This window comes from Notolepis coatsorum (genome assembly GCF_963971535.1).
Source record: "Notolepis coatsorum genome assembly, chromosome: 1".
Taxonomy (NCBI): domain Eukaryota; kingdom Metazoa; phylum Chordata; class Actinopteri; order Aulopiformes; family Paralepididae; genus Notolepis; species Notolepis coatsorum.
Genome location: NC_140165.1, coordinates 53,601,212 through 53,623,767, shown reverse-complemented (window position 1 = coordinate 53,623,767; position 22,556 = coordinate 53,601,212). Strand labels below are relative to the sequence as shown.

At 45.1% G+C, this 22,556-nt stretch overlaps 1 protein-coding gene across 2 annotated transcripts in view; it reads right to left on the bottom strand.

The window, feature by feature from the left end:
• The window catches only part of nab1a (NGFI-A binding protein 1a (EGR1 binding protein 1)), a 47,783-nt gene extending 25,761 nt beyond the window's left edge, over window positions 1–22,022 (bottom strand). The window contains exons 1-5 of one of the 2 annotated variants that reach the window (XM_084321799.1): window positions 21,520–22,022; window positions 13,679–14,473; window positions 12,408–12,541; window positions 8,471–8,522; window positions 5,719–5,838 (exon numbers count right to left, since the gene is read on the bottom strand). In XM_084321799.1, coding sequence (XP_084177925.1) covers window positions 5,719–5,838; window positions 8,471–8,522; window positions 12,408–12,541; window positions 13,679–14,470 — 1,098 coding nt within the window. In that variant the 5' untranslated portion in view covers window positions 14,471–14,473; window positions 21,520–22,022. The remainder of the gene's footprint in view (window positions 1–5,718; window positions 5,839–8,470; window positions 8,523–12,407; window positions 12,542–13,678; window positions 14,474–21,519) is intronic. The other variant, XM_084321800.1, reaches the window with a different exon arrangement.
• Between the last annotated feature and the right edge of the window lie 534 nt (window positions 22,023–22,556).

The following is a 22,556-nucleotide window of genomic DNA, read 5'->3' as shown; positions in this document are numbered from 1 at the left end:
CGGTCTTGCTGAGTTTGTTATTTGAACCGAAGAGAATGGACTCTGTTTTGCCCATGTGTAATGATAGTTTGTTATCAGCGAGCCATATGCAGATTCTGCCTAGTTCCGAGCTGAGGGTTTTTTCAACCTGTAACTTGTTCTTGTCAGAGACCAGCAGGGCTGAGTCGTCCGCAAACAGGAACAAGTTGCAGTCACAAGCTGACGACATGTCATTTGCATAAATTAGGAACAGTAGCGGTCCTAGTATGCTTCCTTGTGGAACACCACAGCTCACTGTGAGGGGGGGGGATAGGGTACCGTTTACCTCCACCATCTGTTCCCTCCCCTCAAGGTAGGATTGCATCCAGCTCACTGATAGACTATCAAAACCAATTGCTTTTAGCTTGTCAATCAGAATGGAGTGATTGACCGTGTCAAAGGCCTTTTGTAGGTCCAGCATGACCATGCCGCAGTATTTGCCTGCGTCCACCTCTTGTTTGATGTGGTCATTCAAATAGAGAAGGCATGTGTCAGTGGAGTGGGATGTTCTGAAGCCAGATTGGAATTCGTAGATTAGATTTTTTTCCGCTAGGTACTTTTCGACCTGTTCGTAGACTATTTTTTCCATGACTTTCGAGATGGAGGTGAGAATAGAAACAGGGCGGTAGTTGCCTGGGTCTAATTTGCTGCCCTTTTTGTGCAGAGGGGTCACCCTCGCAATTTTGAAGTCCTTGGGGACGTGTCCCTGTTTTATGGAGAGGTTTATTATGTGTGTGATGATTGGTGTGATGGCGGCTGCTGAGTCTCTGAGGAATTTGGAGGGGATGTTGTCATGGCCAGTGGCCTTGTTAGGTTGGAGGGCGCTCAGTTTATTGAGTACCTCATCTGTTGTTACCATTTCCAGCTTGAAGTCGTCCTTGCGGACCCCTAGGTTTTTGTAGTAAGCTACTATGTGTTCTACCCCATAAAGCCCTGAGTGGGAGGGTAGTTTGTTTACCAGTGTTGTGGCTATGTTTGTGAAGAAAATGTTTAAGTAATTGGCTACATCCAGCTTGTCTGTGATGAGCGTGTTGTCCGTTTTTATGTTTATGTTTGAGAATCTGGTTTTAAGTTTTTTACTGCATCCTAGTTGATTATTGAGTAATTTCCAAAGTTCACGTGGTTTGTTTTTGTTTTCCTCAGTTTTGTCATTGATGAAATTCTTTTTTGCAGTTTTGATCATGGAGTTTACGTCGTTTCTTAGTCTGTTTCTTTCTAGTTTGAGTTCAGTCACGTGGGCTTGGAGTTCACTGCTCGTGCTTTTAGTAAGCTTTGACTGACTTTTACGAAACTCAGAGCATTTTTTGTCTCTGGTTTTCATAGCGGCCAGTATTTCGGAGTGCATCCACGGCTCAGCGCGATTTTTTACCCTGGTGGTTCTTAGGGGGGCCATGTCGTTTAGTATTGCTGAGAATTTGGTTTTGAAACCAAGCCATGTTTCGTCAACCAGTGTACCATTGAGTTCATCTGACCAGTCCAGACTCTCCAGTTCAAGGTTGAAGGCCTCGCTAGAGTAGGTTTTGAGGTCTCTAGATGTGACTGTTTTGTGGCAGCCAGCCTTTTGTTTTAGTTTTTTTCGGGTACAGAATATCATATAATGATCACTTAACCCACATGCTATAACCCCTTTATTTGAGATCTTGGACTTGTCGGAGGTCAGAATGAGGTCAATGGTAGTCTGAGTTGATTCACATACACGTGTGGGTTGGGTGATTAGCTGGCTGAGGCCATGCAGATCACAAAACCTACTGAAGGCCTTGAAGACGGGTGCATCTTTTCGTTGCATATCCGTGTTCCAGTCTCCAATAAGAATTTTGTCTACATCCTCAACTCCAGCTAAACACCCATCCAGTGTATCATAAAAGCCACTATGATCTGGCGGCCTGTAGACTGTGCCAACCAGTAGGGATTTCGCCCTTTCGAATAGGATTTCCACCCATACAGTTTCAATTGATTTATGATTCAGGTCATTTCTGTTGATGAATTTGGTGTCCTTGTGTATGTACATACAGACACGCGCCGTGCTGGAACAACAAAGAAGGGGGGAGGGGGGGGTCGGGTCCCGCGCCGTGCTGGAACAACAAAGGAGGGGGGAGGGGGGGGTCGGGTCCCGCGCCGTGCTGGAACAACAAAGGACTCGTTCCTGGTTGTTTTCGTTGTTAGCTCTGCTAGCTAGCCGGCTATCGGGCGTCGAGATGTTTACATCCCGCGTCGAGATGGTCGTCATGGTTTCACCCTCGGTTCACCTCCTCTCGTCACTGCCTCACGTGTGCTCGTCTGCTGTGGCGTCATTGGGGGAGCTTCGCCGCCCGCGCTGTGGATGTAGCCACAGGTTGCGTTGTTGATGCTGTTGGTCGCGATGGGAACCTCCATCGCTTCTTGCTGTAGTCTCTGGTTCCGTGTCATTACGGGACCAGGGTTCTGATGTATGTCACCCGACATGAGCAGATATAATAAAAACATTGATCTCTTATTACACTTGCCTGCCGGGGGTAATTTCTTTCGTTCCGGATTTGCAGTAAGTACTGCGTGGATCGCCGTGGCTCCGAAGGCTGGATGTTTCCTCTCCGTGCCCGTTAACAAGTAGAAGTCGCAATGGGACTGCTGATTTACGTTTTCGCTACCCTCCACTTCTGTCTGGAGTTGCTGCTTGAGTTGTGAATTCAGGTACAAATCCATAATCCACAGGAGGGAAAGTAGAAAATGCGCAAAGTACTTTTTTGTTGTTGCTCTGTTGCGTTGGTTACGGGAGCTACGTAAAATGCGACCGTCCATGTTGAAGCCGGATGTACGGTTGCATGTCTCCCTCCAAATCCTACACAGCGCTCTGTCCATCTACCAAACGGCTGTCAAAACTGCAAAAACAGCTTACATTTCCAACTTAGTCATAGCAAATTCAAACAAACCCCAGGCCCTGTTCAAAGTCCTAAACTCCCTCACCAACCCCTGTGCCACCCCCTCTGTCGTACCTTCATTAGCTCTATGTGAAGGCTTCCAACACTTCTTCATCAGCAAAGTCTCTGCCCTTAGATCTCTCTCCCCCTTGCCCCCCCACCCCCCCTCCTCCCCCCCCCCCCCCCCCCCACCCACTGCCTGCTGTTTTTGACCAGTTTTCCCCGGTCTCCCTCTCCTCCCTTTCCTCCTCCGTGTCTTAAACAACCTGATTTCAGCTGCTGATGCAGGAAACTCATCCCTACTACTACTCCTTGACCTCTCAGCCGCCTTTGATACGGTAGATCACCACATCCTTATAGCTCGCCTTGAGCATTACGTAGGCCTTAGGGGCTCCGTCTTAGACTGGTTCCGGTCCTACCTGAGTAATAGGACCTTCTCTGTCCAACTCGGTGACCTCACTTCCTCTGTGGCTCCCCTCACCTGCGGGGTGCCCCAAGGCTCAATATTGGGTCCCACTCTCTTCCTCCTATACATACTCCCCCTAGGCCAGATCTTGGCAAAACACAATATCTCATTCCATTGCTTCGCCGATGACATGCAGGTTTACCTCCCCTTAAAGCCCACCCAAGGGAAGACGTTAATAGAACCACTGCTTGACTGCCTGGCAGAAATCAAGTGCTGGATGTCCGAAAACTCCCTGACATTGAACGAAGGGAAAACCGAGGTCATTGTTTTTAATAGTGCCCCCCCGGCCCCCCTCATTGACGCACTTGGTCCCCTGGGTCCAAACCTCTCCACCTCTGTCAGGAACCTCGGGGTCATCTTCGACAGCAATCTTTTATTCGACAAACAGGTCAGCGCCGTAGTTAAAAACAGCTTTTACCACCTTAGACTCCTGGCGAAGACAAAGGCATACCTCTCCCAAAGTAACCTAGAGACGGTGATACATGCCTTTGTCACCACTCGCCTCGACTACTGCAATGCTCTGTACACGGGCATCGACAAGTCCCTCCTCCGCCGCCTACAACTGGTGCAGAACGCAGCCGCGCGCCTCCTCACCAAAACAAGAAAACACGAACACATCAGCCCAGTTTTGGCCTCGCTCCACTGGCTGCCTGTTAGCTTCAGGATCGATTTTAAATGAGCCCTAAATGTTTTTAAATCATTAAATGGCACGGCTCCCTCCTATCTGTCCGAGCTCTTGCAACGCCACACCCCCCACCGATCCCTCAGATCAGCTGACCAGCTGCTATTGGTGGTACCCAGAACCAGGCTCAAGACTAGGGGAGACAGAGCTTTCTCCACCGCAGCGCCTAGATTGTGGAACAGCCTCCCCCTCAGCGTACGGACTGCCCAGACCGTGCAGGCTTTTAAATCACTCTTGAAAACCTACCTGTTCTCCTTGGCCTTCCCCCCTACTTAATCACCACTAGACCCCTGGCCCTTCTATCCTCTTTGTTTTACTGTGTCCTACCAGTTTTTATTGCTTTCATTGCTTTATTATGTTTTTAATCCTATATCTTGCACCATATTGTTTTGTTTTTGTTGCTTTCATTGCTTTGCTATGTTTTTTTTTATTTTAATTTTTTTATTTTTTTATCTTATACCTTGCATCACACTATGCTCGAAAAAGAGATCTTTGATCTCAAATGACTACCTGGTAAAATAAAGGTAAAATTTTGTTTTTATCAACTTGCTTGTGAAGCACTTTGGTGTCAGCTGCCGCTGCCTGGAAATGTGCTATATAAATAAAACTGACTTGACTTGACTTGAAATGTGTCAATTATGTGTCAATTATGTGTCAAAAATGTGTCCAATTATGATTAATTGAAAATGGGGGACCCTGATGTAAACAAGACGAAAGTCTTTCTCTGGTCTGCATCCCCTTAACAATTGTGTGTATTGAGCCGTACTGTATTGTACCCATTCTGCAATCTGTTAATAACATTTTCAATCAATCAATCAATCAATCAAGTCCCCGAATGTATAGTCACGCACGCACGCACACACACACACACACAGATAATAGGAGAGGTGCATCCGCAGCACAACAGTGGTAGATGAGTAGGTCTGGTAGTGAGTTATCATAAACCTCCCCTCCCACACTCCTCTCCTAATTGGGAGCGATCCACAGCCGGCGCAGCAGCTAGGATGTAAACCAATAAGGAACGTTGCTTGGATCACAAACAAACAGCACCATGGCAGACCGCGTTTTGCTTCTTTTGAGGCTGATGTCGGCCATTGTGTTGAGCATTTGATTCAAAGTGCCTTCTAGTCCTGTGCGTGTCTGTGTGTGTCTGTGTGTGTGTGTGTGTGTGTGTGTGTGTGTGTGTGTGTGTGTGTGTAGGTGTGTGTGTGTGTGTGTGTGTGTGTGTGTGTGTGTGTGTGTGTGTGTGTGTGTGAGGTGTGTGTGTGTGTGTGTGTGTGTGTGTGTGTGTGTGTCTGTAAATGAAACTTTAGTATGGATGTCCCTGGTAGGAATCAAACCCCTGACCCTGGGAGTGTTTAGCGCCGCCCTCTACTAACTCAATCTGGATCAAATCCATATTTAAAACGAGTCAGTTGTTTCATTTTAAAACACTTGATAAACACAATAAAACATTGTGATTATATGGCTTGATTACGTGAAGAGGTATAGCGCACTGTAAAATATTACAGTAAATAAATAAGGCGATCGATCCTTCTAATAATAATGGACTACGTCTTCCAAACACGCCCCCTGCGGTCATCATTTTGTGGACTGTACCATTGGCAAACATGTCACGGGGGTTGATTTTTGACCAGCACCCGAGATGGTCCAATTACCTGAAGGTTGCGGCCTACTGTCTCCTCCCCTTTTGATTTGGCACAAGCCAGTTGCTCCCTGAGCATTTCCTGACGCATGTGGATAGCCTGAAGAGCCTCCTGGATGTCAAAGAAGTTCTCCTGAGGATTTCAAGAATAAAAAATAAAGATATATATATATTTTTTTTTAAATAATTTTGTATAAATAATACATCCATTGTCTTGTCTCGTTGTATCACTGTTTTGCAAAAAAAAGTATCTGTGAAAAAAGTATATGCACTGCACATTCCTATGTGTTTTTTTGTAAAACATAATGGCGATTAAAAGTTATCTGAATCTGAATTCCACTGAGCCTTTAGAAAGGTTCGAAATAAAAGTATTGCTTATATCCCCAAATAACAATTATTGATTAATGAATTCATGACTTAAAGAATCTTTGCGGGGGGAGCTCCAGTAGCTCACCGCGTATCTCGGCGCTATTTCGGCGTCGGGGACAACCGTGCGCGTCACGGATCTGGGGTACACGAGTTCGACTCCCGGACTCGCCGTATTTTCTCAGAGTGTCTTTCCCCGATCTATATCCCATTCAACCTGTTTCTGTCGGTCATGCTTGACCAGAAAAAGCGATAAACGCTGAAAAGAACCAGCTGACTGGTCAAAGTTAAAAAAAAAATAAAAATCTTTGCTGGTCCAAAATGAATGTTGTTGTTTACATGGTGCCACCATGCGTGAATACCAAACCAAGACGCATTTCTCGGAGACGCTCTCTGATTGGCCGACGCCTGTTTCTACACTGGTTAAGCTTAGGCACTCTTCGAAGTTGGTTAAGGTTAGAGTTTGTCTTAGAGCGTGACGGCAAGTTCTTTCGACGGTTAAGCTTAGGCACTCTTTCGAAGTTGGTTAAGGTTAGAGTTTGTCTTAGAGCATGGCGATAGAACGCCAGGTAGTTTGCAGGCTGTTTGACGTGGAAATGGGCAAAGACACAGCTCGTCACGGATTGGGCAAACGCATCAATGGCCAATCAGAGAGCGTCAGTCAGTGCCAATCAGAGAGCATCTCCGAGAAATGCGGCTTGGTTTGGTATACACGCTGCCACCATGTATCCCCCTCCCTACTTCCCATGTCCCCACGTGGAACGCACCCGATTGGACAAATGACATGCTGGTGCTCTAGTGCGACATCTAGTGGCTGAATGTTATCTATAGCACCTTTAACCATCTGAGGTGCACGGTCAAACTGGTGTGATTCGTATTTTGAGAACTGAACGTTCTGATAACGACGTCACAATGGCTACTGGTCATAGGGAGGTGTAGTTGTTACGTCATTGCCGCTTTTCGTGTTCCACCCTCTCTTCCAATGCAATGTATTTCCCCATTGCCCATTTCTAAACCGTATTGTTTAAAACAAATAAAGCATTAACATTTGCATGGTGTACCTTTCTGTGCTTATTCATCCACAATCTATAGCTCAAGATGAAAATATTCGCAATTAATCATAAAAGAAAATCGCCAAATTGTATTTCAACCAGAAATGCTTAAACAATTATGTTAGTGATAGAAGGGAACTCTTTTTGTGCAAAAATGGAAAGCTTTTCAATGTCCATGCGGCAGAATTGTTACAATAGCCGATAATCCATTTTCCCAATGATAAATACCTATACGGGTGGAACAACCAGTGACGTCAGATTACACCTCCCTATTGAGAACCATGTGGTTCTAGAGTTTCGGGGGAAGTGTTTGAAAGTACTCACTCATCGAAGGACTTTGGAGTAAATTAAGTCAAGAGAGGTACTGTTTCCGAAAAGCATCTGTTCTTAGAAGGGTTCTAAGTAAAAAGCTAATCTTCTGCTATGGCGCAAGATAACTTAACACCACACCCTGTGTAGCTGAATGTTCTGAGATTCAGGGGGGGGGGGGACAGGAAAGAAAAACAGGAATAAAGGTTTCCCTCTGCTCCGCGGCTCGCGGCGGAACAGGTGCTTTCTCGTCACGAGTGCTTCATCTCAACACCCGGCGGAGCTTCAGGCCACATGTGTTTTCAATCATTCATACGCGAGGCTGAGAACAGCGCTTCAAGACCTTAAAGGAAGCCTTGTTGCGAGCCAAGTGTGTCAGGACTCGGGTCCGTACCCCTGAGATTTAGACAAGAGAGCTTCTTTTGTACTCTATTCAAGGCCCGTTATAATTTATTTCCTCTGCGCATCTTTTTCGTTTAGAAGCGGCCGACTTGTATCCGTGAACCCGACACTCGTTTAGTCGTCAATACATTTTGTCGGTTATTTTTCCAAAGAACACGTCCGCATCATGCACATAATGTATATCCTGGATGCTAGCCAATATCCTGGTTAACCCTTTCACAACCACACAACAGAAGGTTAACCCTTCTGTAGTGTAGTGTGGTAGTGTAAGGGTTAGGGCGTTAGACGGGATTAGGTGAATACATGCAATTTTATGTGCCCGTATATAGGCCTTTTCAGAAGAATTCCGTTGCTAGGGGAACAGCTTGGACCCCAGTTTATTTCCTCAGTGTACCGGCTAACAAACAACATATACCCAACTATCACATTCAGATTTCTCATAGTATATCCCAGCCTTTCTAAACAGGATATTATTCATGTTAATAAACATACTTTCTTCATATCTCCGTCACTTTGACAACTGTACAAGCAGAACTGCGGCCGACCTGCTTCCACTGATACTACAAACATATATCCTGTGATCCCATTAGTCGTACTGTATATAAAGCAACATATATACTCCAATAAGGGTCTTACCTCTGTTTTAATTCTTTTAGGGGACTGTTCATCGCGGTCACCACAGCGAGACCTTGGGTGGAAAATCAAACTCAGAAATCATACAACATAAGAGGATAAGCTCAGACACTACTGTATAATATATGACTATATACTTATAGTATATATACTTTTTTTTTTATCTACTTTTTCTCCCCATTTTTCAATTTTTCTCCCATCCCAATTTCGTATTATCCAATTCTACCCTCCCCTGTCTCGAACGTTGTTAGACCATGCCTCCCACTGGTCGGCTGCAATGTGGACGAAGCCTTGCATCACGTGTCCCCTCCGGTACACGAGGAGGCAGCCGTCGCATCTTTTCACCTGCACAGCGCAATCTCTCAGTGGGGAGGAGTAACGCGTGGGAGGCTCACGCTGCCCCTGATACTTCCTGATTCTGCTGTACAGGCGCACCAACCGACCTGTAGGAGTCGCTGTCCACAACGTCCGATCCCCACCCACCGGCTTTCCCACCCCCTAATACTGCCAATTGTATTAGTATGAACGACCAGCCAAGCCGGAAGCAACGCCGAGAGCTGGGCTCGAATCCAGCATCTCCTGCATTAGTGGCGAGCGCCTTGCCCACTGCGCCACTTAGCCGCCTATAGTATATATACTTATAGTACATATGAAACCAACCATCTCAGGATGACATTCAAATGCTCCATTGACAGTGGTGAAAAGTATTTTTACTCAAGTACTGTACTTAAGTACAATTTTGAGCTACTTGTACTTTCATTTTAGGGAACTTTATACTTTTACTCCTCTACATTTCAAAGGAAATATTGTACTTTTTCATCTGAACCCATCAGCTACTAGTTACGTTGAGGGACAAGATTTTGCATAGAAAACATGGCAAAAGTGTATGAATATTGTGTACTTTATTATGTACAAGAGGACGTAATCAGAGCAGCATAACTGGACCACATACGACTTTAACACAACCTTTAATCAGAGCAGCATAACTGGACCACATACCACTTTTAACATAACCTATAGAGGTCAATGGATCGAGGTTTGAATGCTCCCAAGCACTGGAATACACAAACGTCATGCAGAATGCATACTTTTACTTTAGATACTTAAGTACATTCTATAGCAAATACTTAAGTAGAATTTGAATGGAGGACTTTTACTTTGACCAGAGTACTAATTTATCTGGGTATTTCTACTTTTACTTAAATAAAGGTACTTCTTCCACCGCTGTCCATTGGCCCTGTCAACGTGAAACGAGAACGACTGCAATCAATGTTAATAACCGCATATTGTTACATAGTGCAGCTTTCCGTTTATAGCTTCTTATCATAAATAGTACACAACGGTTGGGTAACTCTCTATATCTGGGTCAACCCGAACAAGTCACAGCTGAGTTGAAATAACAACACCTGGATCGTCAAATTGACAGTTTCCCAGTGGTGTTAACTAGTCAAAGGTTAGAGTTTTGGGAGAGATAACTTGCTCTAATGAGTAGAGGACTATTGATTTAGATTAATATGGGCTGCCCTGAGCAGCTCTAGAGCATTCGGCATTTTGACCTTTTGTATACTGTAACATTTTGTATACTGTAACATATACTGTAGCATTTTGTATACTGTAGCATTTTGTATACTGTAACATATACTGTAGCATTTTGTATACTGTAACATTTTGTATACTGTAGTATTTTGTATACTGTAACATTTTGTATACTGTAGCCTTTTGTATACATAACATTTTGTATACTGTAGCATTTTGTATACTGTAGCATTTTGTATACTATAGCATTTTGTATACTGTAACGTAACATGTTGTATACTGTAGCATTTTGTATACTGTAGCATTTTGTATACTGTAAAATGCTGTATACTGTAACATTTTGTATACTGTAACATTTTGTATACTGTAACATTTTGTATACTGTAGCATTTTGTATACTGTAACATTTTGTATACTGTAGCATTTTGTATACTGTAACATTTTGTATACTGTAACATTTTGTATACTGTAGCATTTTGTATACTGTAACATTTTGTATACTGTAGCATTTTGTATACTGTAACATTTTGTATACTGTAGCATTTTGTATACTGTAACCTTTTGTATACTGTAACATTTCCCAACACAATCTATTTGATTATATGGTGCCTGGGGGTTCATTTGTGTCCATTTTAGTTTCAGTCCTATGTTTTGGTTCTAAATGGTGCATTTTTATATAGCGCTTTATCCAAAGTGCTTTAGAATTTGTTCCTCACATTTTAGCCGTTCACTCACACATTCACACACCGATGGCGGAGGCAACCATGCGAGGTGCCAACCTGCTCATTGGGAGCAGTTAGGGGTTACAGTAAGTGTCTTGCTCACGTACACTTCGACACGCTGCCCGGGAGGAGCGGGAATCGAACCAGGAACCTCCGGATTACCAGACGACTGCTCTACCTCCCGAGCCACTGTCGCCCCCCATGTCGCAGCACTAAAACTATTCTGTTTTTTTTTTATGATAGAAGCTTTGATTCGAAACACTGGCCCTATACTTGCTTGTGCTTCTGGGAAATTGGAGTTTAATTATAATAATCTCTTTCTTTAGTAATGGCAGTGTTCTTGATTTGAAGGTCCCTTACAGAAGGTCTACACAAATCTGTCCCATTGAAAAGAATTGTCAACATCATTCAAGTGTTATCAAATGCATTTCCAATGTGTTCTTTTGGGGGGGGGGGGGGGGACAGTTCACACGTGATTTACTTGAATCTACATGTGCTCACACATGTGGTATTACATGGGAAACCTTGCTGTCACATATTATCACATGTGAACTGTAATACCTTCACGTGACCTACATGTATGTGGAATCAGATGACTATGGAAATGACCATGGAAATGACACGTGAAATAACGTAAGAATAATGAATCATTTAAATGTATAAAATGTTCCAACAATGCACTGAAAAGATGTGTGATAACACATGACTTTGCGTATAATGCAGTTCATGTGACGTACAATAACACAGGGGGAAACACAGCTATATATACTCAATGTTGTAATGTAACGAAGTACAAATACTTTGTTACTGTACTTGAGTCGAACTTTCCACGTATCTGTACTTTACTTCGTTATTTACAGTATATTTCTGGCAACTTTCACTTTTACTCCACTACATTTCCGAAATAAAATGTATACTTTTACTCTACTACATTTTCCCTAAGCATCTGAGTTAGTCTTTTGGAGGGAATCTGCACCTGGAAAATCCTGGAAAAGTCTTTGAAATTGATTTATGGAGGCGTGGGAACCCTGAATATTGTACTTTAGTGTAAGGAAGCCACAATGAAATTCATAATCAAAATCTCTAACTGCTCACTTTCTTTCAACTTTTACTTTTACTTTTACTTCCAATACAAGTACATTTAATATCAGAAAATTACTTTTGATACATAAATACAGTAACTATCAGATACTTTAAGACTTTTTTTTTTTACTCAAGTAATATTCTAAAATGTGACTTTAACTTCTACCAAAGTCATTTTCTGGTAAGACACTTGTACTTCTACTGAAGTATCGCTTTCATGTCGTTTATACAAGACCGCATAATAAGATAAGATAAGATAATCCTTTATTGATCCCCTAGGGGAAATTCGGGTGTCAAAGCAGCATGGGGGGGGGGGTACAGGGTGGGGAATGCATAGCTTCACAGTACAATACAATATAGTCATATAAAATATAATAATAAAAATAATAATAAATAATAACCCTTTCACTGCCGCACTACCAAAACGGTTAACCCCTTCACTGCGACAATTCACAGAAGGTTAACCCTTTCACTGCCACACACAGCAGCCGATTAACAACCGGCGACCGTCGGTTGTGTGATAGTAAGGGGTTAACCGTCTGTCGTGTGGCAGTGAAAGGGATAATAATGATGCTCCAGGCAGGCTAGGTGCCTCTTACTTGCTCGTCCGATAGGTGTACTTGTAGGTGACCTCCCTGGAGATCTGGCGGGCCAGTCCGAACAGCTCGTCCCTGCGGGTCAACAGAGCCACGTCCCTCATGCACAGCTGGGCCGCCGCCTCGTTCACCGTCAGCTACGGGCGAGAACCACGACCAGGGTTAGTTCTTCAGACGAGCTCCAAACCAGCCAGGCTGCGTTTAAATCTGTGCTTAAGCCTTTCACTACCACACTACCAAAAAGGGTTAACCCTTTCACGGCGACAATACAGAAGGTTAACCCTGTTCAATGCCTACACGACAAAGGGGTTAACCCGTTCGCAACCACACTTCAGAAGGTTAACCCTTTCACTACCACACTACTACGACGGTTAACGTGTGGTAGTGAAAGGGTTAACATTCTGTAGTGTGGTTGTGAACGGGTTGACCCGTTGTCGCGTGGCGGTGAAAGTGTTAACCGTCTGTAGTGTGGCAGTGAAAGGGTTAACCGTCTGTAGTGTGGTAGTGAAGGGGTTAACCTAACGATGAGAAACTCAAGGTTCTAGCTGACGTTTTTAAAGTAGGATCAGTACTTTTCTGTGACTCATTGCATTTGATTGTGAAGATGACTGAGGACCGGAACGAGCTACGGTAGCTGCTGTACGCTGTGACGCCACCTTGGCATTATACTAGACCAGGGGTCAGCGACCTTAGGCACGTGTGCCACCATTGGCACGCGGTATCTTAACCAATGGCATGCTAGCAAGTGTGTAAGAGAGGAACCTTTTTGGAAATGTTGAAGTGTCCTCTCATCTCTAGGGCCGAGTTACCTCTTTCACAGTTGCACGGCCTGTTATTTATGGTAGTTTGACTGATATACCAGGGATATTTCAGGGTCGGAACCAATCAGTCAGTCTGTTGTTTGCCGAACATTGAGTGTTAAACGCCATTTTGAGACCAAACGTGAGAAAACTTCAAAGGATGAGGCAGACGAGGCTGAATGTGCAAGCAAGCATCTCATAAAGACGGCAGCATTCTTGTATAGCGCTCTTATATAATTATGAGAGGAAAATGGTTATTAAAACTATTGATATGCACGTTGGATGGAATAGAATTACAGATCTGTTGGAGATTTACATTTTGATGTGGTGTCATAATTAAACGTAACGTTAACCTTAACGTTGACACTGGTTAACAAGAACATTTTAAAATGGCACTTTCATATCAAAAAGGTCGCTGACCCCTGTAATAAACTACACGTGAACCATGTGTTGTGGTTGTGCTTGGTGGACAACCTCGTGCAGGGTGAGGTGCTTCCCGTCCCGCCTCTTGGAGTCGAAGCGTCCGTAGATGGCGCTGTACTTGCGGATCTCCTCCTCGCGCCGCGGGTCGTCTCCCATGTCGAAGATGTGGCTGATCATCTTGGCCAGCTTCTTGTTGCTCCTCAGCTGCTCCTTGACCTCGGCCGGGTCGGTCTTGGGCAGGCCCGGCGTCATGCGGTCCACGCACTCCAGCACCGACTGCACGGCCGCCGCGTCCAGCGCCTCCAGCCCGTCGCGCGGGGAGGACGGCGAGCCCAGGTCGGACGGCGACAGACTCTGCTCGCTGTCGTTGCTGTGTCCCGACCAGAAGCGGGCCGCCTCGCTGCCGCTCTGCAGGGGCGACCCCCCGGCCGACGCCTTGTCCCGCGCCACCTCCAGCCTCCCCGGGTCGGAGCAGGCAGCCACCACGGCTTTGGGCGCTTTGCCGCCGCGCTCCTGCGCTCCGTGCAGCGCGGGCGAGCCCTCGGGTAGCTTGTAGACGGGGATGCTGCAGACGGGCAGCGAGGCGAGCGGCTGGTTGAAGAGCGCCGGGTTGGTCACCCAGTCGCGGAGGGCCTTCTGCAGGCGCCGGACGTGCAGCGGCTTGCTGGCCATGCCCACCAGGGCCATGATCTCCAGGAACTCATCCTCGCCCGCCTCGCACAGCTGCTGCACGTCGTCGCCGCCCTGCTGGATGAAGGCCTCGTAGTAGTACAGTAGGTTGGCGCGCTGCAGGATCCGGTACAGCTGCAGCTCCCCAAGGGTCCTTGGCAACACCGCCGCCATAACCTGGAGGAAAGGACGGCGAAGAAAACAGCAACAACCGAGAGCGGTGTTAGGTGGAAGTTACCGCCAATGGAGAGAAATGGGATTATAATCTTAATAATAATAATAATAATTAATAAGTGACCGAAACTGATGGTCTGAGTCTATATTGCTCTATATTGTATAAATAAGAGATGGGATCCACACTTGGTAACGGACGATGCCTTAAGTTTAGACTCAAAACCAGTATCGGCAGTAAGGAAACGGTACGGACGCTTCCGCTCGTTTAGAATATCCGCACAGGGCTTCTTTTGGTGCGCTTCATTTGAACTCGCCAATTACAGCATAGAGAGTGCGGGCACGTCACTGAGGCGAATCAGGCTCTCCGTGTTTTCTTTGGCGTTTGAAATATCTGAATCATATTCAACTATCCCTCTTCTATAGGACTGGATCATATTCAACTATCCCTCTTCTATAGGACTGGATCATATTCAACTATCCCTCTTCTATAGGACTGGATCATATTCAACTATCCCTCTTCTATAGGACTGGATCATATTCAACTATCCCTCTTCTATAGGACTCTGGATCATATTCAACTATCCCTCTTCTATAGGACTGGATCATATTCAACTATCCCTCTTCTATAGGACTGGCTGGATCATATTCAACTATCCCTCTTCTATAGGACTGGATCATATTCAACTATCCCTCTTCTATAGGACTGGATCATATTCAACTATCCCTCTTCTATAGGACTGGATCATATTCAACTATCCCTCTTCTATAGGACTGGATCATATTCAACTATCCCTCTTCTATAGGACTCTGGATCATATTCAACTATCCCTCTTCTATAGGACTGGATCATATTCAACTATCCCTCTTCTATAGGACTGGATCATATTCAACTATCCCTCTTCTATAGGACTGGATCATATTCAACTATCCCTCTTCTATAGGACTGGATTATATTCAACTATCCCTCTTCTATAGGACTCTGGATCATATTCAACTATCCCTCTTCTATAGGACTGGATCATATTCAACTATCCCTCTTCTATAGGACTCTGGATCATATTCAACTATCCCTCTTCTATAGGACTGGATCATATTCAACTATCCCTCTTCTATAGGACTGGATCATATTCAACTATCCCTCTTCTATAGGACTGGATCATATTCAACTATCCCTCTTCTATAGGACTGGATCATATTCAACTATCCCTCTTCTATAGGACTGGATCATATTCAACTATCCCTCTTCTATAGGACTGGATCATATTCAACTATCCCTCTTCTATAGGACTGGATCATATTCAACTATCCCTCTTCTATAGGACTGGATCATATTCAACTATCCCTCTTCTATAGGACTGGATCATATTCAACTATCCCTCTTCTATAGGACTGGATCATATTCAACTATCCCTCTTCTATAGGACTCTGGATCATATTCAACTATCCCTCTTCTATAGGACTGGATCATATTCAACTATCCCTCTTCTATAGGACTGGATCATATTCAACTATCCCTCTTCTATAGGACTGGATCATATTCAACTATCCCTCTTCTATAGGACTCTGGATCATATTCAACTATCCCTCTTCTATAGGACTGGATCATATTCAACTATCCCTCTTCTATAGGACTGGATCATATTCAACTATCCCTCTTCTATAGGACTGGATCATATTCAACTATCCCTCTTCTATAGGACTGGATTATATTCAACTATCCCTCTTCTATAGGACTGGATCATATTCAACTATCCCTCTTCTATAGGACTGGATCATATTCAACTATCCCTCTTCTATAGGACTGGATCATATTCAACTATCCCTCTTCTATAGGACTGGATCATATTCAACTATCCCTCTTCTATAGGACTCTGGATCATATTCAACTATCCCTCTTCTATAGGACTGGCTGGATCATATTCAACTATCCCTCTTCTATAGGACTGGCTGGATCATATTCAACTATCCCTCTTCTATAGGACTCTGGATCATATTCAACTATCCCTCTTCTATAGGACTCTGGATCATATTCAACTATCCCTCTTCTATAGGACTGGATCATATTCAACTATCCCTCTTCTATAGGACTGGATCATATTCAACTATCCCTCTTCTATAGGACTCTGGATCATATTCAACTATCCCTCTTCTATAGGACTGGATCATATTCAACTATCCCTCTTCTATAGGACTGGATCATATTCAACTATCCCTCTTCTATAGGACTCTGGATCATATTCAACTATCCCTCTTCTATAGGACTCTGGATCATATTCAACTATCCCTCTTCTATAGGACTGGATCATATTCAACTATCCCTCTTCTATAGGACTGGATCATATTCAACTATCCCTCTTCTATAGGACTCTGGATCATATTCAACTATCCCTCTTCTATAGGACTCTGGATCATATTCAACTATCCCTCTTCTATAGGACTGGATCATATTCAACTATCCCTCTTCTATAGGACTGGATCATATTCAATTATCCCTCTTCTATAGGACTGGCCAAGACTTGTGTTCGTCGTAAGCCAACAAGCCAAGCTTGAGACTTTGGCTCGCTCTCCTGTGTGAGTCTACGTGTTGGGATTTGTGTTCATCTCGAGAGGGCAGTGCGCGCCGTGCCACCTCCAGTCTGCCTGTTGTGAGAGGGAAGTCTGCGTGAGATGGCAGTCTACATGTTGTGAGAGGGCAGTCTGTGTGAGGGGGCAGTCTGCCTGTTGTGAGAGGGCAGTCTATGTGTTGTGAGGGGGCTGTCTGCCTGTTGTGAGATGGCAGTCTACATGTTGTGAGAGGTCAGTCTGCCTGTTGTGAGAGGGCAGTCTACATGTTGTGAGAGGGCAGTCTGCCTGTTGTGAGAGGGCAGTCTACATGTTGTGAGAGGTCAGTCTGTCTGTTGTGAGAGGGCAGTCTACATGTTGTGATGGGGCTGTCTGCCTGTTGTGAGAGGGAAGTCTATACGTGTTGTGAGAGGGCAGTCTACGTGAGGGGGCAGTCTGCCTGTTGTGAGAGGGCAGTCTACATGTTGTGAGAGGGCAGTCTATGTGTTGTGAGAGGGCAGTCTGTGTGAGGGGGCAGTCTGCCTGTTGTGAGAGGTCAGTCTACATGTTGTGAGAGGGCAGTCTGCCTGTTGTGAGAGGGCAGTCTACATGTTGTGAGAGGGCAGTCTATGTGTTGTGAGAGGGCAGTCTGTGTGAGGGGGCAGTCTGCCTGTTGTGAGAGGTCAGTCTACATGTTGTGAGAGAGCAGTCTGCCTGTTGTGAGAGGGCAGTCTACATGTTGTGAGAGGGCAGTCTATGTGTTGTGAGAGGGCAGTCTGTGTGAGGGGGCAGTCCTGCCTGTTGTGAGAGGTCAGTCTACATGTTGTGAGAGGGCAGTCTGCCTGTTGTGAGAGGGCAGTCTACATGTTGTGAGAGGGCAGTCTGTGTGAGGGGGCAGTCTGCCTGTTGTGAGAGGGCAGTCTGCCTGTTGTGAGAGGGCAGTCTACATGTTGTGAGAGGGCAGTCTGTGTGAGGGGGCAGTCTGCCTGTTGTGAGAGGGCAGTCTGCCTGTTGTGAGAGGGCAGTCTACATGTTGTGAGAGGGCAGTCTGTGTGAGGGGGCAGTCTGCCTGTTGTGAGAGGGCAGTCTGCCTGTTGTGAGAGGGCAGTCTACATGTTGTGAGAGGGCAGTCCAACTTATACTGGAGGCAGAAGGCTAATGTTAGAATAGGAAAGGAGAAATCAAGAGACTTCCCGGTGGAGAAGGGTGTAAGACAAGGATGCATCTTGTCCCCTGTACTCTTTAATATGTACAGTGAATCACTGATGAAAAAAGGTCTGAGAGGAGGGAAAGGAGTAAAACTTGGCGAAGAGAACATCACCAATATAAGATACGCGGATGACAATGCTATAGTCTGTAACTGTCAAGAAGATCTACAGGACATGATGAATAAGCTGAATGTCGAATGCAAAAACTATGGAATGTCACTAAACACAAAGAAAACTAAAGTAATGATCATTGAAAAAACACCAGGAACTGTTTGTAAAATACAGGTGGATGGAGAAAAACTTGAACAAGTGAAGGAGTACATGTACCTTGGAAGCTGGATCAGTGAAGGTGGAAGAGCTAACATGGACATTAAGAGAAGAACCGGAATTGCAAAGGGCGCATTCTGGAACCATAAAGAATTATTGAGAAGAAACATAAGTTGGAAAACGAAGACCAGGATTTTGGAAACGTATGTTATGTCAGTCTTTTCATACGGAGCAGAAGCATGGACGCTGAATGAAGAGGCAAAGAGGATGATAGACTCTTTTGAAATGTGGACACTGAGGAAGATGCTGAAGATAACATGGAAGGATAAGATCAAGAATGAGGAGGTACTGAGAAGAGCGGATATGCAAGGGGGACAGCTGCTGGAGAGGTTGAAAAAGAGAAAGATGGAGTTGTGCGGGCATGTTCTGAGAGGATCCAGCGGGGAGATGTTCAAGAAGGTGGTGATGGGGAAGGTGGATGGAAAGAGAGGAAGTGGAAGACCAAGAAGAGGCTGGGTAGACGATGTCTGTGATTGGAGTGGAGTGAGAGGCGGAGTCACGGAGTTGGAGAGAAGAAGTGGGGACAGAATGGGTTGGAGAGTGATAGGCAACCTTCGGAACGAAGAAGCCACCTAATGATGATGAGTCTGTGTGAGGGGGCAGTCTGCCTGTTGTGAGAGGGCAGTCTGCCTGTTGTGAGAGGGCAGTCTACATGTTGTGAGAGGGCAGTCTGCCTGTTGTGAGAGGGCAGTCTATGTGTTGTGAGAGGGCAGTCAATTTTACACCACGTGGACGAAAGAAGAAAAAAATGATGTGTGACCTAAATTATGGTGTAATTTTTTTCACCTCAAAAGGAAAAAAGGGAGAGGAAAAGAGAGAGAGAGAAAGAGGCCTCTCGCTTTTGACTCTTATACTACTTTTACCTTTGTGTGTGTGTGTGTGTGTGTGTGTGTGTGTGTGTGTGTGTGTGTGTGTGTGTGTGTGTGTGTGTGTGTGTGTGTGTGTGTAAGTGTGTGTGTTTGTTTGTGTGTGTCTGTGTGTGTGTCTGTGTGTGTGCGTGTGTGTCTGTGTGTGTGCGTGTGTGTGTGTAAGTGTGTGTGTTTGTTTGTGTGTGTCTGTGTGTGTGTCTGTGTGTGTGCGTGTGTGTGTGTCTGTGTGTGTGCGTGTGTGTGTGTGCGTGCGTGCGTGCGTGTGTGCGTGCGCGCGCGCGCGTGTGTGTGTATGTGTGTGTGTGAGGCCCTGCCGAGGGCTGCAAACAGGGGAGTGGCGGTCAGCGGCGCCCTGGGTTGCTGAGAGGACCACATGCCTCACCACGCCTCTGCAGGATGTGTAGGTGGTGGGCTCGCCCAGAATAGGCCCCAGCTATAGCCTCAGCCCAGGGAGCCTAGTCCCAACCAGCCACTTAAATACTCTGGACTTGGGAAGACTGACTGAGGAGTGGAGAGGATTTCAAATAATAACCGCAGCAGAGCGGATGCCGTCTACTTCGGCCAGGGGGGGGCCGTTAAATGAATGCTACAGTCAGCGTACCCCCTAGGCTGATTGATTGATTGATTGAAAACTTTATTAACAGATTGCAGAATGGGTACAATGCAGTACGGCTCAATACACACAATTGTTAAGGGGATGCAGACCAGAGAAAGACTTGTTTACATCAGGGTCCCCCATTTTAAATTCATTCATAATGACATTTATGACATACACAACTGAACATACAGATATACTACAGCATCATGTATACATGCATCCATCCACTGGCTTCAGCCAGGAAAGACTTGGCGAGTCCCGTCAGGTCGCTTGTGACAATACACACGCCGTAATAAATGTTGCAGTGCAGTTTGCGCTACTGTGTATCCAGTGTAACCATCTGTGCAATGCATGGTCTGTTTGTTGACGTCTACCAAACTATTTACTAGCTGGGATGACGTTTGTATGGGTGTAATTAGTAGGGATGGTTGTTTTGTATGGGTGTAATAGCCATTTGGGACTCCCTTGAAACAAACGAGATTGATTGATTGATTGATTGATTGATTGATTGATTGATTGAAAACTTTATTAACAGATTGCAGAATGGGTACAGTACAGTACAGCTCAATACATACAATTGTTAAGGGGATGCAGACCAGAGAAAGACTTTCGTCTTGTTTACATCAGGATACATGGGGTTGAATCCTGATATTATTATCCCAGACTGTGGAATGCTCTCCCCAACCACCTGAGAGCACCACAAACTGTTGACACTTTTAAACGTGGACTCAAGACCTACCTTTTTAGAAAGGCCTTTTATTAGTTGTTATGTATTATCATAGCTATGTTGTTCTGCTATGTGTTCTTCTTTTTTTATATATATTTTTATTTTATTCTTTTTAACTCTGTAGCACTCCGAGATTCTCAGGAAGGTAGGGTGCGTTATATGAAATGTATTATTATTATTATTATTATTATACATTTCTGACGTAGGCGTTCTTACGTAAAGTACGCCGGGCAACGGGAAAGCTAGTTTAGCAAGTTCAACCGTTCACCTGAAGAACACGAGGCACGCGTTGGGTAAGAAGGGCGTCGCGGCACAATGGTATTAGACCTATACTCCCACGACGACTGTACTTTATTTCAGCTCGTCTACCATGGGCTATTTAGCTAAACAAACAGAGTGAATGAATGAATGAAAACTTTATTTAACAGATTGCAGAATGGGCACAATACAGTACGGCTCAAGTATACAATTGTTAAGGGGATGCAGACCTGAGAAAGACGTTTGTCTTGTTTCCATCACAGGGTCCCCGGTGAAGCATATGGACACTGTTATATACAATTACTTTTAGAATCCGCGGAGGACACTGTCTACTGAATGGGATGATGGACCGTGTAGAAATAGCAGCAGGGTCTATGAATGCAATAATATACAGCGAAATTAGTAGGCTTGGCAAAAAAAAAAAAGATAGTACCAGATTCTTAATTAAATCATATCTGCTATTTGATCAATAGCAAAGAAGATGCAATAAAATGTAACAGTTAAATAATGAATAGACCTACCTGGAGTACTTGGTCCGCTTGGTCTAGTATAGTAGATGTCAGGCTTCAGAAGAGTCTGGGTCTGAAGAACAATCTGACAGAATCAATATCCAAAACGCCGTGTCGCTAAAAGAAAAAAAAGACAACTATTTCCTCGATGAGACCTGCTGCTAGTCGAAAATACAAAGTGCGCGACTCAACTTGAAGCTCCCTTTTTTTTTTTTTTTTTTTTTTTTTTTTTAACTTTAATGGTCCACCTCTTCTTCACCCGTCGGACCGAGAAGAAAAAACACAGCAATGTGTGCGTGAAAAACCAACGAGATGAGTGCGTGCGTGTCTGTCGTCTGCCTCTATACTATCCACTCCACTCCTATTCCTCCACACCTATTGAAATTGGGATATTCCGCGGTTGCTACAGCGCCGCACGCCCACGCAGCCTGCGTGACGCAAATCCCGGCGTGGGCGGACAGGGGCGTGGGAGGCTTTCTGCATGGAATACCAAACACCACATCGCACAGGCAGGCCTGCTCAGCTGGGACCTTAGAGAGGAGGATCGACACCCGCGCACTGTGTAGACTAGAGAGAGAGAGGGGTGGGGGGAGAGAGAGGGAGGGAGGGAGGGAGAGAGAGAGAGAGGGAGGGAGAGAGAGGGAGGGAGGGAGAGAGAGAGGGGGGGGGTGGGGGGAGAGGAGGGAGAGAGAGAGAGGGGGTGGGGGAGAGAGGGAGAGTGAGGGAGAGAGGGAGAGAGAGAGAGGGGGAGAGAGAGAGGGAGTCAGGACTCAGGAGAGAGAGAGAGTATGGGAGAGAGATAAAAAAGATAGACGAATTAATACAGAGAGAGGGGGAGAGAGATAGTAGGAGAGAGAGAGATAAAAAAGATAGACGCAGAGATACAGAGAGAGGGGGAGAGAGAGTATGGGAGAGAGAGAGATAAAAAAGATAGATGCAGAGATACAGAGAGAGGGGGAGAGAGAGTATGGGAGAGAGAGAGATAAAAAAGATAGACGCAGAGATACAGAGAGAGGGGGAGAGAGATAGTAGGAGAGAGAGAGATAAAA